Raw genomic sequence first — 13,567 nt, forward strand, 5'->3', positions numbered from 1 at the left:
AAATTAACACGTACGCGTTTTGTTCAGGTATTTGAGATTTTGATTAACTTGCGTAATTAAGTTTAGCAAATACTCTAGCTACCTTTTGTACGTATAATTTATCTTCCAAAGATGAGTATCGACTTGAAAAGGAATACCAAAGACCTCTCACTTACCATTAATAAATTGTGTTTACCTTTACCTTTCTTGATATACAGATGATTCTTTTACATGCTTTGCGAAAAATGGAAATGATCTTGTAGGTGTAGATGATGCTGTTTTATCGACTGGTGAAAGTAAATTCATAACATTTACTTCAATAGGAGAAATAGTACTCGTTATTGGACGACATACAAAAAGTGAATAAGTAGCTGGATGAAGATTATTACTCCTAAACATGTAAAAAGGAGTACATTATTGATAATATTTATCAACTGTAAGTTTGAACAGTATGCCTATTGGGGAAAAGCGTTTTCGGGCGAAGCACGCGACTTGCACGCACTCGACTATGAAAGGAGAAAGGTTCTTGTTTTGTTGAAAGTTTGGTCTGAAAGATTCAGAGTTTGGCTCTCCGTAGTTCTAACTTGGCGATAGTACCCAAGTGGACTTCATCTGGACCATCTGCGATTCTCAATGTTCTTGCCGTGGCCCAAAGATGTGCCAGACAAGTGTCGGAAGACAAGCCAGCGCCACCGTGCACTTGCATTGCCATGTCGAGCACCATTAGCGCCATGTTTGGGGCTGCTACCTGCTCCAAATGACACAAATTTAGAAAGAAGTACATATTCGGTGTATATACACGCATTCTGATTGAGAGTTAAAAGAACACTACACCAAACTCTTGCCCCACACCCTGTTAAGATTCTACAAACTGTACGTACCTTTGCCATTGCTATAGTTCCTCGGGCCTTTTTGTTTCCAAGTCTATCAAGCTGGTCAGCTGCCTCCAGAACCAACAATCTGGCCTTCTCTAGCTCAATTCGACACTGAAAGACAGAAAGCGGATTAAGAACGAGTGCCAACATTCTTATAACAAGTGTCCAAGAGATGAATCTAAAAATTCAAATTGGATCACTTCTTAAATCATTTAAATGGCTGGAAAGACTTGAAGTCTGATTTGATCTGTGTTGCATGATTAGTCTCTCTTTGTAGAAACAAAAGTTTCTCAGGTACGCTATTAAAGGGGGCAAAATCATCATTACCTTTGCAATATCTGAAAGAAATGAGCCTTGTTCAGCAATCAACTTCCCGAAAACTTTTCTACTAAGAGCCCTTTGAGCCATTAGCTGCATGCCACGCTCGGCAGCTCCTATCAGCCTCATGCAATGGTGTAACCTTCCTGGGCCTAGTCTACCCTGCAAGAATTTTAATTTATCATCAATAACTAAAGCAATTCGAAGATTCTGCAGAGTGAACCTAGGATACGTTCAGTCACAAAACCAACAAGCTCTGGCCACATACGATTTGAAACTAATTCACGGTCACATCAGCATGTGGTGCTACAAATGCCATAAGATCCTAACAGGACACTGGAGCTGATCAAAGAGCAATGAAGAACAATACCTGTGCGATTTCAAACCCGCGTCCTTCTCCAAGTAGAATATTTTTTGCCGGGACACGTACATTCTCAAATAATACTTCTGCATGCCCATGAGGTGCATCATCAAAGCCAAAAACCGTAAGTGGTCTCTTTATGTGTACACCTGGAGTCTGGATATCCACTAAGATCATAGATTGCTGCTTATGCATGGAAGCATTGAAGTCGGTTTTCCCCTACATAGTATTCGATAACCTTTATTAATAAAATTAACAATGAATTGAACGAGTAATTAAATGGCATACAAGAACTAACCATGACTATAAGAACTCTACACCTCGGATCCATAGCGCCACTTGTCCACCATTTCTTTCCGTTGATGATGTACGAATCTCCTTCTCTGTACATGCAATTCAGAGCCAATATAAAATATTAAATATATATCTAGCGGAAACTTGAAGGAAATGGAATATAACACATCCAGTGATTGCAAATATCTGTGAAGAAGCTTGGATGAAATGTTGTGATTCGAGATGCATTTCCTGTATAATTTCATAAAAGCTGCTGTGTTGAATTCAATGATTTTGAGAAAGAGGACACTGCCATCACCATAGATGCTGCATAAACTCACCTTTTAATAGAACACTCGATATTGGTTGCATCAGAGGATGCAACTTGGGGTTCCGTCATTGCGAATCCTGACCGAATCTTCCCCTCAAGCAGAGGAACAAGCCATTCAAGTAGCTGCTCCTTGCTGCCATAGCGCAACAATACCTAATGCAAAAGTTAAGTGTAGAACAGATCAATATATATATATATATGCAAAAGGCCAGACATGTTTCACAAGAGAGTATATAAAGTTTAACCATTGCACTATTAAAATATGTTCATCTGCATATCATTAGACAAAGCAATCCCAAAAAAGAAAGCACTTATTAATCTTTCCCCAAATCATCCTCTAGACAATGACCTCATGAGGATCACGAGATGCTTTTCCAGATAGAAAAATGGCGGTACCGCTGGTTCATCATTCGTAAGCAGTTGGTAATCTAAAAACTTTCATACCTCCATATTTCCCGTGTCAGGTGCACCACAATTGAACACTTGTGGAGCCCAAACTGAACGACCCATGATCTCACAAAGATATCCATATTCAAGGTTTGAAAGACCTGCGCCAAATAAGCGATTGGAGGAATTCTCTGATAAAAGATGATTGCTTCCATCAAAAATTAATTTTCTGGCCCTGGCAGCACTGTCAAACTTCACACAAGTACAAGGATAGAAACCAATTATGTCCACTGGAAAGAAAATTATTCTGCATTATACAATAAACTAGTCTCCAAACTCAGAAAAATGAACAACAAACACATACAGGTATAAATAAGTTCCAGAGGCCTTCTTTCTTTGCTAGCTCCTTTAACCTCTCCTCCCCTGGATGAACCGTCCAACGTGAGCTAGACTCGGCAAGTTTGTTGAATTCTTGTTCCATGGGATAAATGTGATCTTCCATGAACTTTATCAACCTGTTTCTCAATTCTGAAACCCCTTTACTGGGGACAAACCTCCCTCCCCCTTTTGAAAATCCTTGATCATCACTCTCTTGTCCAAATCTTTTCAAGTAGTCTTGAGCAAGGGAAGCACCTTAGGCCACAATTTGGTATGTCAATACTCTTGCAAGTCATTATGTTTGAAAATTGAGAAAAATAATTGATCCATATACAGAAAACATGCATTTCAAGGAACACAAAATTGTTAGATGGCATAGCTACCTGACGGAGGATTCTTGGGAAGCACAGATTCTCGTCGAATAAATTTCCATGCATAGTCTATAATAAAATTAGCTCTGTCCCCAGCATGCTGGGCACTCTCTCCTCCAGAAGCATTACCCTGCATTGTAATGAACCTACCACTTAATCCTTTTTTCCATCATCCCTTGATGAAAGTGTTTTGCACTGAACTAAAATTCAATGTCAAACAATTGCTTCAGAAGTTACCATAATCCATCTACTATATATCCCTGCAAAAATTGATGCTCCTCGAAATAAGGAGAAGGCAACATAGAACTTCCACTCAGCAAAAGGCCATGGCTTTCCCTGCATTGCCGCATTTGCATTGTAACTGAATAGAATTCATCAAAAACAGAAAATAAACTACCCAAAAGAGCTATCTATCGGGCAAGTATCTGCATTAACACCCATCTATATTATTCTTAACGCCTTTGACAACTACTTATGCAGGCTAAAATTCTCATGGACATAAATTACCATAAAAAGAAAGTGTAAATTAGACTACGAAAATGACTTACTGATGAAGAACAGTATTCTGCTACATACTCTGCCTGATAAGGAATCCCTTCTGGAACCCCTGTGTGTTCCAAACCTTCACCAACTTCAGCCCCGATGTCCACGATGTAAGGCTGCAAAGGATTTAAAGTGGTAATTAAATTATTAAAGCGGAAAATGCCCATGATAATACATTATTCAACTATCCAGAAGCCAGACGGTTAAGTTTGAAACTTGGTCAACTACCAAACAGCTATAAGCAACGTCACACATTTGATTTCCAAGAGTAGATAATTCCCAGTCAAGAATGCCAATCACTCGATCCTGCACAGTAAGAGTTATTCAGAGAGAGTTTGTATTTTGTCACTGAACACAACTTTTGATGACTGAAATGCATAATCCTCAAAAGATTTGAGTCCAGATAAGAAGCAGACTGATTAGGAAAAGTTCTCTATATTTGACTTCAAGAACACAAACAAGCATGTATATGGGTATCTCCACTTAAGCACTCAAATGAATAAGGTCTCTCGAAGTACCAAACCTCAATAGGATGAAACACAAGATTATCAATGCGAAAGTCCCCATGAACTAAGCCTGCTGCTGCCCCAGAAGAATCTTCAAGAGGAATGTTCTGCTGTAACCAATCAATCAGCTCAAACATCTTCGGATTTCTCTTGGGCTTGCCCTCACCAGTTGAGGCAATATATTGCTTTGCCCACCTCTCTACCTAAGAAAAGCAAAAGCATAGGGTTCATAAGCCCCGCTAAGTTATAAGAAAAACTAATATTGACGTACAGCTCCTTTAGGCATATATTAGGTTCCAATACAACTATACAAGCATATTAAGTAAATTTTCGTCTATGATTCAGAAAACAACATTTATGCACCTGTCGTTTGCAATAGTTGTCACGACGCCCATATTTTCCTAGACTGATGGCATCAACATCAGCAGAATGTAGGGATGCTAGAGCTCTTGCAGTTGCTTGGTAAAGTACCCTCCTCCTCTCAGGTGCTACACCCTGATCAAAAGCAAATTTAACAAATTGTACTCAAATAGAAAAATTTAAATAGAGTAAAAAAAAAAAAAAACCAACCGGCACCAAATCTATAACACCAATTTAATACGAACAATAACCATAACTTGACAGAGTAAATTGGTACCGGAAGCTTGGGGTCGAGAAAAATGCGCCCTTCCAGAAACTCCATGATGTAAAAGGGGGTTCCGATGACACTTGAATCGGTACATAAACAGTAAACTTTTGGAACCGGAACCAATGTATGATTACCCAATGCCTGAAGAACCTGTAATTCCAAACAGAAAAGATAAAAAATCGAACCTTTGTCAGCGAACAGAAAATCATCTTAATAAATTGAGGGTGTAGTCAAATTAGGATTTCGTAGGATTTTAATAGAGTTTAAAATCTAGGGATAGTCAATCATGATTTTGAAAGAGGATTTTAAAAGACTTTGAAATTATGGTGTGGTCAAATTAGGATTTAAGAGGATTTTAAAGAATACATCCAAATCTAAGGGTAGTTGATTAGGATTTTAAAAAAGTCCACACAATTATAGGGGTAGTGAGAATACCAAAGATTTGCTAGGATTTTAATGGGAGAGGGATTTTGATGGATTTGAGGGTGGTGGTATAAATACCAAATGCCATCAAGAATCCAACCATTACCCCACTGATTTCTTTTCGTGGTATTGTCTTCCACCAGAGACACAACAGGGTTTGCCTTCTCCTTCTTTCTTCTGTTTGCAGACCAATCTTTCACCGAATTAGGGTTTGTTTTCTTCAGAGTTCGTTTTGGGATGTATTTTTTCTGAAAGTTTTTTAGAGGAGGAAGGTTGCATATATTCACAACCTGGGCGTGTTCTTACCCTCTTGATTTTTCAGTTCACTCTTTCTTCACAGTTTCTACTTTGATTATTCTTTTGGAATATGTCTGTTTTGTTTACCAAGACAATGTTTTTCTTTAATAAGAGAGAAAACTTGAATTTTTTGGGGTGAAGAAAAAATTTGAATTTACCAAACAATTTTTGGGTGGGTTAGACGCATGCAATTGAAAAAATATTGGGTTTTTTTATTTGGATTTGATTCAATTCGTGTATTTTGCCAATTATGTTTGTTTCTGTTTGATTAGAAAATGGAAAGACATTGTTTGTAATGTTGTGGCAATTTTTGACATGAATTTGATGTTGCTTAGATTTTGGGTTGATATGTGTAACTTATAATTTGAAATGGTGGAAGAACAAATTGGGAAGAAACCTATTAGCCACTTGTAACTTTGATGAAAATTCATGAAAGAAGTCTACACAAATCTTAAGAAATCCATAAAAAAATCCATACAAATCCATACAAATCTATAATAGAAATCCATATAAATTTACCAAAATCTGTATAGACTTGTAGAATCTATTAAAATCCTTTGAAATTTGTCACTTAAAAATGTCTATTAAAATCCTCTGAGATCCAAATTGACTACACCCGTTTAAATTTTGATAACAAAGGAACATCAGCCACACAAAATAAAGTATCTTCTTTTCCTACACTTTATCGGCAACCAAACAGAGCAGATAGAATTGCGAGTCAGAAAATAAACAAGAGGGAGAGCTGACCTGGAACTCTCTCTCGACGGCATGAGCAGACTGGAGCAACTTCCCTGGCGGCTTCTTCCTCAAAACGTAGCGTTTCAGCGATGCCCCCGACCCTGCCTCTATCTTATACGTCGGATTCGATTGCCCATGCCCGAACTATCATGTCGTAATTCGCAATCCCAAATCAAAATCCAGAAGGTACATACACAAACATATATATATATATATATAGATAGATAGAGAGAGAGAGAGAGAGAGAGAGAGAGAGAGAGAGATGGAGAACCTTAGAGACTGTGAAATCGGAGGGAGAGGGAGGGAAGCCAAGAACGTTGGCGGAGGCGTAGGATAGCAAGGAGTTGAGGTCGAAATCGAGAGGCGCACGACGATGATCCATTTCGAACGAAGTTCAGGCCTTCGAATTAAACGGTGTCGTCTCGTTCTTCTTCTTCTTCTTCTTCTTCTTCTGCAGCTTCTGCTCTTAATCGTTTGAGCAGGTGTCATTTACCTCGAAAACATCACCCATAATTACATCAGAGGATCAAGCATACGCTCTCGAGTAGGGAAACAAAGGTACTCGCGTGGGTTTTCGAGGATTTCTGCGATTTTACAGGACGTCTCGATTTTAGGCTTTAGCGGTCTCGTTAGCGCGTAGGGAAGAAACCCGAGGGAGAAGAGGATGTACCGATTCGGTACTTTACGTTGGAGACTGGACATGATGGCTACTTTTTGGGCTGTTCCGTCTGTCCCTGTCCACTTCATGTTTTGTCATAACAGGCAATACATTTAGAATCAACAAATTTTTCTTATTTTAGTTCTAAAATTAGGAGCATTATTATTACTGGTCAATAAAGATATCTATCAATAAAAAAATATCTTAAAATAAAAAAGATGGGGAGGGGAAAATACAATTATTATTTGGTCGAGATGATATAATATTTACACGTATTTTGTACAATTATTATTTGATTGTTGAAATGATAATTGTATTAAAAACATGCATTATAACAAAATACTAATTTTTTAATTAGAAATATGTTTCTACTCTCTTTCTAGGTCGTTTGAGATTGTTTTTATAAATAGCACTTCAAACAGTTTTAACAATGTAACCACTTTCGCGATCTAGAAGCATCTATTCAAAAAGCACTTTCATGACCTGGAAGCATTTTAAATTCTTAGCTTTAAGCAACACATTCAAGAAAGTGAAATATGTGATTAAGATTCACAGTCTCACAAAATAAGCATTTTATATTATTGGAAACAATGTTTTCCATACACACAATTTTTTATCCTTTAATCAATCCCGGAACAACTTCGTTTTAGACACAAACATGAATGCATATCACCAGCTATTTTCCCAACTCTCTCACCCTTTCACATAGAGTGAGGCCTCAATGAGGGAGTTTCGAAATCTCATGAGTCCTCCATCATCTGTGAGTCGGAAAAAGAGTAATGCTCGGATATTAAATGTGTCAAACTACGTGAGGGAATGAAACTTCAGAGGTCCATAAACTCAAGAGATTCAGTACCATAATATCAACTTATTAAAGGTAGAGCACGAAGCTTGGGGATTTAACACACACTACAAAGGTCCACGGGAAATTACAACATCTTAAACCAAACGAGAAGAAATAACAACATGGTCCTGTCCATAGCAGTTAGACAGGATCGCCAACACCAGAAATTCAAGTGCATACTTAAGCGGTAACAAGCTGACTGACAGCTTCATCGGCATGTATAACAGTTCAATGCTGCTCGTCAACAGCCAGCGGAATGGACTTCACCTGAAAGATGATCACAATGCACGGTCAGCAGCATTTCAAGGAGAGAGACCTCTACCATTTCAATTCAATCAACTCTCTTCAACTATATAAGGGTTGAATGTGCAAGGTGCAGTCACTAACCAATTCATAATACGATTAGTTTTTTCCGTTCTATTATTAAATAAAACCAATTCATGAACTATACGGAATCTATGGAATGCAAGTGCCATTTGTGCATGAAGTAATACGAGGAAGGATATTATATGATTACTAACCAGATTCCGGTACTTGAGAGTGTAAAACATCTCCAGATATCGCCTTGTCCCTCGCCTCTCAAGCTTAGACACATGCTTCCAGAAGCCATAAACCCCAGCTAATGTGAGCAGCCTCTCTGAATATATCTTCCATGTGTACCTACAGAATTGAGCTTGAGTTTAGTGCACTGAGGTTGACAAAGATTGAATTTTCAAAAGTCTGCCAGAAAGTATGAAACCTTTGATAAATTCGTTTAAGCCCAGCTTGAGATATCTTTTCCCAGTAGCCAGGATCCTTCTGGCACTGATCAAAGAAGTCAATCAGGAGTTCAGCCACTTGATCAGGGTTATAGGGATCAACATGGAACCCTGAGGTACCGTGCTCAATGATCGCAGCTGGGCCACCATGACAAGTTGCAAAAGTAGGAAGGCCACAAGTCATGGCTTCCACAACGGTGAGGCCAAAAGCTTCATAGAAAGCAGGCTGCAGTGAATAAGAAGATAGGGTAAAACATGGAATTTTGATACTAAAATAAAACCATTATATATCTACTTCACATACCTGCACAAAGACGCCTTTTGTGTCTGCAATGTAGTGGTAGAGCTCACCATTACGAGCACGGTTCATCTGTGCTGCTATCCATCGGAACTGGCCACTCAAGTTGTATTTCTTAATGAGGTCATGCATCTTTTCAATCTCTGTAATTTCTTCTCTATCCCTAGAGTTCTTGACATCCATGTAACCACCAACCACAACAAGGTTTACCTTTTCTCTTAACTTGGTGCTCTTAGCATAGCACTCAACAAGTCCAGTTAAATTTTTCACTCTATCAAGTCTTGCCATGGAAAAGACAATAGGCTTTGATCGATCACTCAACAGCCCACTGCATCACCATCAAACGAGTATCAGACAATTGAGTGATGAAAATGAAGTACATGTAAGTTGCAACCCTAATACCTATAAAATCTCAATGCCACTCGAAAAGGTTTTAATTGTTTTACAGAAGTTCTTTTCTTACTTAACATTAGAAGATACTCACATATGCTCGTCATTCTGCCCAGCACCATATAAGAGTTCTTCAATGGACCCATGTAGAGCAGTAAGCCTTTTGTCCTTGTCAGAATATGGAAAGTATATACACATATCTGCTCCTGGGAGACGATATTAAACTTGGGATCAAAAACATCAATCCCGTGAACTACTCGATACAGCCCTGGAAGAGTGAAGGCAGTGTGGCTCTCATACTGTCCAACGTTATTCTTGCTGAGATAAAGAACAAGAATATTAATCTTTTAATGCAACAAGAAAAAGTGACTAGAATCCAGGGAGAAGGATAATGGGCCACATGCTGCAAATGATGCAATCCACTTTATTGTGACAGACAAGTCTTTGAACTTGTTAACCACAAACATAACTCATATCATATTACTACATTTCAAGTTAAACTTCAGGTAATAGATTAAAAATTTGGAGATTAGACAGAACTAGACGAAAAAAATATGGTCAATTCATGTTCCAAAAGAACTAGACTGAAATTCTAACCTTCCGGCAGTCTCTTGGTATGTACTGGTTATTATGAAATCTGCATTGTTCATTGCAATGAGATCGGCTGTGAATTGACTTGAAAAATGGTACTTATCTTCATGCTTCTTCCAAAATATATCAGAATCTGGGTACTTTGTTTTCTCCAATGCATGAGCAATGTTGCACTACATGGAGAATTCAGTTTTGAAAAGTTAACTCCAATATATGCCACTGTTTTTCCACCAATCTTTGTGTTGCATCTGAAATAATGAATAAAAAATTAAAGTTCACCTGTGTGATTCCCAGTTTATAAGATAGCAGAGTTGCAACAAGATTTCCATCACTGTAGTTTCCAATGATTAGATCTGGAACACCCTGCAACTCAGCAGCAATTTCATTCGAGGCATCCTAAAAATAGCACAGTAAGAGGAAACGGTAAGTATGTTATAAACCGCAAGTAGTTATTATGAACCCACAGCGTGCATCATAAAGTTATGGCTATTCAGTATTCAAGCAGTGAAAAAGGGTACGGAAAAGGAATAAGGTAGATCCACACCAAAAATGAAAATGAAAAGTCCTATCCTTTTGACTTACCTCTGCAAAGTTCTCCAAGTAAGGCCACACATCAAATCTTGAAATCCATTTCCGCAGAATTCCATTCTCAGTCCTGAAAGGTACCCGCAAGATATGTGTGTGTTCTGTACCACTGACTCTTTCCAATCTTTGATTGCATGTTGTCCCTTTTGCATCAGGTATCAGTCGGGTAACCTGCCATCATCAAGTAAAAGGACATGACGTAGTATAAAATGGTACACACCACCTAATGTCGACTAACGTCGCATGAACTTCCATTCAAGAACTTACAATCAGAATTTTTGGAATAACATCCAATCCTTGGTTTTGTATTCTAAGAAGCGTCTCACTCTCCAAGGCACGCACTTGGTCCAGTATATAAACAACCTGCCATCAGTAAGAAAAGATATAACCTTTTCATGGTTTTATGACAAAAAGATTCGTAAAACTACTGGATCTGTTAATAGTTTATATAAAAATATAGGAAAGGAAAGACCCACAACAAACAAGTGGATATGAAATAGTCAAAAGTACATCAGCAATACCTGCCCTCCAGTGTCAGGCAAACCCAAGACGTTAGCTTGGCCAAAGTAGCTGTGTGGAGACACTATGACAACATTGAACACCATAGGGATCCTCCCAAGAAAGTTTTCCAGGGTAGAGGGATCAGGAGCCTGAAGAATTTCCAGGAGAAGATGCACCATCTCTGACACCCGTTGTGCTGTGTCACCCCACCCTCTCTCAAATCCCATTCCTTGTAAGCTGCACATTGTGTAAAGATGATTAAATGTGCCATCTAAAGCAATCAAATTATCCCTTTAAAGGAGTGGAGATCGAAGTGTTGAAATTAGATGATTTGCTTACTCAAATTCAAACTCAGAATATGGTGTAGTTGACGGGAACTTAGAAAGATATTCCTCTGCCTTTGCTAAAGCAGACTGAAGTCTGGGTATGCTCTGAATCCGATCGTTTAGCATCATTGCCTACAAAATTTTAGAACTAATATCATTCAGTCCAAAGGTACGAGTGCTTCACAACCTCATTGTCATATTACTTCAAATATGGCTTTATGTGGCTTTAGGTTAAGGAAAATATAAAAACCAAAAACTTACACTAAACCTGAATGCAAGAGAAAAGACGACTGGTAAATTAAACTAAAGGGAAATGCATGATAACTGAAAAAGTGGAATGCTCATTCATGCAAAGCCCACAGCTTACTCAAACTTACATGGCCATCATGTTTGTGTGTACGAAGAAAGTCAAGAAGAGGCTCCAAACTTTCTTTGTTACGGAACATAATTGAAGATAAATGACGGTTAAGGAATTGAACCCCATTTCCAATTGATGAAGAACGGGTTGGTCGAGGGAATGATGCATTAAATGGCTCCAGATCAAGTTCAAGCACATACTTATCGTTGCACCTAGGACAATGATTTCAGATTGAGAATGCATTCATGTATAATGGAATTCAAAGAACAATAAAAACTGTCTAGGCCGCTCTATGTAATGCTACTCCAGAATCCAGATAAGAAAGTAGAAAGACTCGACACAAATTACAAATTCAGTAGCAAAGATTAACACAGGAGATCCCTTACTCTCCGTCCATAAGCTCTTCCTTGAACCGAAGATATTCTGCAACACTCAAATGATCCACACTGAGTTCATACACATTAACTCGAACATACTCCCAAACACCAGGTCTTGGACGAAGTGCAAGAGCCACGAAAGGAGCAAGAACAATTGCTTCCTAAATAACAAGCAAAGACCAAAATCAGAAAACCAAAACAAATACAATTTTCACAAGCCATGAAGAGCAAAGATTTCTGCTTTCTTGGGTCACAAATATTGCAAAATTGCAACTTCATGTTTTCAAAATTTACTTATCATTTTCTCAGCAAACAAAGAGATACTTGAGCAACATCCAAAAATCTCCAAAACTAAGCTGAACAAAGAAATCATAAAGAGTAAAACTCTCCGAAATAGCCTAAAATCCTCATTCAAACACCATGTAAAACATAAAGAGGGACCTACAAAAATCTAAAAAAAAAAAAAAAAAAGAGCACATTGTACATTAGTTGTGAGAAACTGACCTGGGCAGACTGTAAGACCTTGCTGAAGGAGCTATTTTGGAGCTTCAGCATGCCTTCATCGTCCATGATCACGTTTTCGAGCTCGTTTATCATTTGATGGGGCTGCAGAATCCCATTTCCTCGAGCAACATACCTTCCAAACATAACAAAAAATCTCAACTTTCTCAGAAACCCACATCAATTCCAATCTCAAAAACGAAACCCACATCAAATTCTTAAGTTTTAGAAAGAACCCTCCATTTGAAATGCAATGTGAGAGAGATGCACCTAGAGAAAAGAGAAACAAGCTCATTCCTGTGAGCAGCGAGGGTGTCCTGAATGGTATTCCGCATGACTGATAATGGAGGCTCCGGCGAGATGAAAGCAGGGGACGGTGGAGCAAATAAAAAAAGGGCGAGAGCGGACGGCTAAGGTGGGGAGGAGAGGAGGGGCGCAGAGCAAATATATATAGCCAAAGGGGAAAACGAGAGGGGAGGAAGAAGACAAAAGCGGCCACTGTTTTGCTGTGATCAGAGAGAGAGAGAGACTGAGGGACAGAAAGGGTGATAAATGTGAAGCCGCACCTGGCGGTGTTTCAGCGGCTGCATGCCTCTGGAAAAAGGGCAGGTTCTGCTGAGGAGTCCTGACGCTTCTTCCCTCGCGATTTGAAATCAGAACAGAAGTTTTCGGCACCCAGGCGGAGATCTCTATGGCCGTGAACTGGGCTGCATTGGGCCTAAGCAAGTTTTTGGGTTGAAGGGTGGGTACAACAAACCAGCAAAAACATTTAATTTGCATGTAGGCCCAATTTAGTGAAGTTTTATTTATTATTATTTTTTTAACAGGTGACTCTCTATCACAGTAGTGGAGATGAGTGTTGCCCTTGCATCACGGCGTGAGTGTGAATCTCTAATCTAACAAATTTATCATTTGACAAAAAACAAATTTAGAGAGGTTTTTGAGTTTAAAGGCGGGTAAAACCACTTAAAA

The 13,567-nt window shown here is 38.7% G+C and overlaps 2 protein-coding genes across 3 annotated transcripts; both read right to left on the bottom strand.

Moving 5' to 3' along the window:
- Positions 1–267: 267 nt before the first annotated feature.
- On the bottom strand, positions 268–7,072 carry LOC103943694 (probable acyl-CoA dehydrogenase IBR3). Of its 2 annotated transcripts, none has more exons than XM_048584559.1 (17): positions 6,680–7,072; positions 6,418–6,552; positions 4,960–5,100; positions 4,686–4,817; positions 4,340–4,525; positions 4,018–4,122; positions 3,822–3,932; positions 3,511–3,609; positions 3,286–3,403; positions 2,889–3,157; positions 2,582–2,776; positions 2,148–2,290; positions 1,832–1,916; positions 1,543–1,752; positions 1,182–1,334; positions 861–965; positions 268–727 (listed from the first exon to the last, which is right to left on the bottom strand). In XM_048584559.1, exons 1-17 carry the CDS (start codon positions 6,788–6,790, stop codon positions 536–538), a joined length of 2,490 nt encoding a protein of 829 aa, XP_048440516.1. In that variant the 5' UTR covers positions 6,791–7,072; the 3' UTR covers positions 268–535. The 2 variants fall into 2 exon arrangements, with proteins under 2 accessions (XP_048440516.1, XP_048440517.1); XM_048584560.1 differs by having other exon boundaries at positions 4,045–4,122; positions 6,680–7,070.
- Positions 7,073–7,914: 842 nt separating this feature from the next.
- LOC125477361 (sucrose synthase 2-like) lies at positions 7,915–13,244 on the bottom strand. Its single transcript, XM_048584374.1, is given in 16 exon segments — positions 7,915–8,177; positions 8,432–8,570; positions 8,650–8,894; positions 8,973–9,294; positions 9,451–9,568; positions 9,571–9,674; positions 9,954–10,120; positions 10,227–10,343; positions 10,530–10,703; positions 10,800–10,895; positions 11,054–11,270; positions 11,373–11,491; positions 11,737–11,929; positions 12,104–12,255; positions 12,599–12,731; positions 12,866–13,244. Coding segments are annotated over 16 exon segments (2,400 nt in total). The 5' UTR covers positions 12,931–13,244; the 3' UTR covers positions 7,915–8,138.
- Between the last annotated feature and the right edge of the window lie 323 nt (positions 13,245–13,567).

This window comes from the organism of the source record quoted next, unplaced genomic scaffold (genome assembly GCF_019419815.1).
Source record: "Pyrus x bretschneideri cultivar Hongxiangsu unplaced genomic scaffold, Pyrus_bretschneideri_v1 Contig21, whole genome shotgun sequence".
Taxonomy (NCBI): domain Eukaryota; kingdom Viridiplantae; phylum Streptophyta; class Magnoliopsida; order Rosales; family Rosaceae; genus Pyrus; species Pyrus x bretschneideri.

What these genes read in the sequence shown, in the direction of transcription:
- LOC103943694 (XM_048584559.1), bottom strand. Translation starts at nt 6,790, where the DNA reads ATGGATCATCGTCGTGCGCCTCTCGATTTCGACCTCAACTCCTTGCTA. An exon ending in CCGATTTCACAGTCTCTAAG is followed by an intron (nt 6,553 to 6,679) that starts GTTCTCCATCTC and finishes ACGACATGATAG; the next exon opens with TTCGGGCATGGGCAATCGAA. An exon ending in CAGAATACTGTTCTTCATCA is followed by an intron (nt 3,610 to 3,821) that starts GTAAGTCATTTT and finishes GCGGCAATGCAG; the next exon opens with GGAAAGCCATGGCCTTTTGC.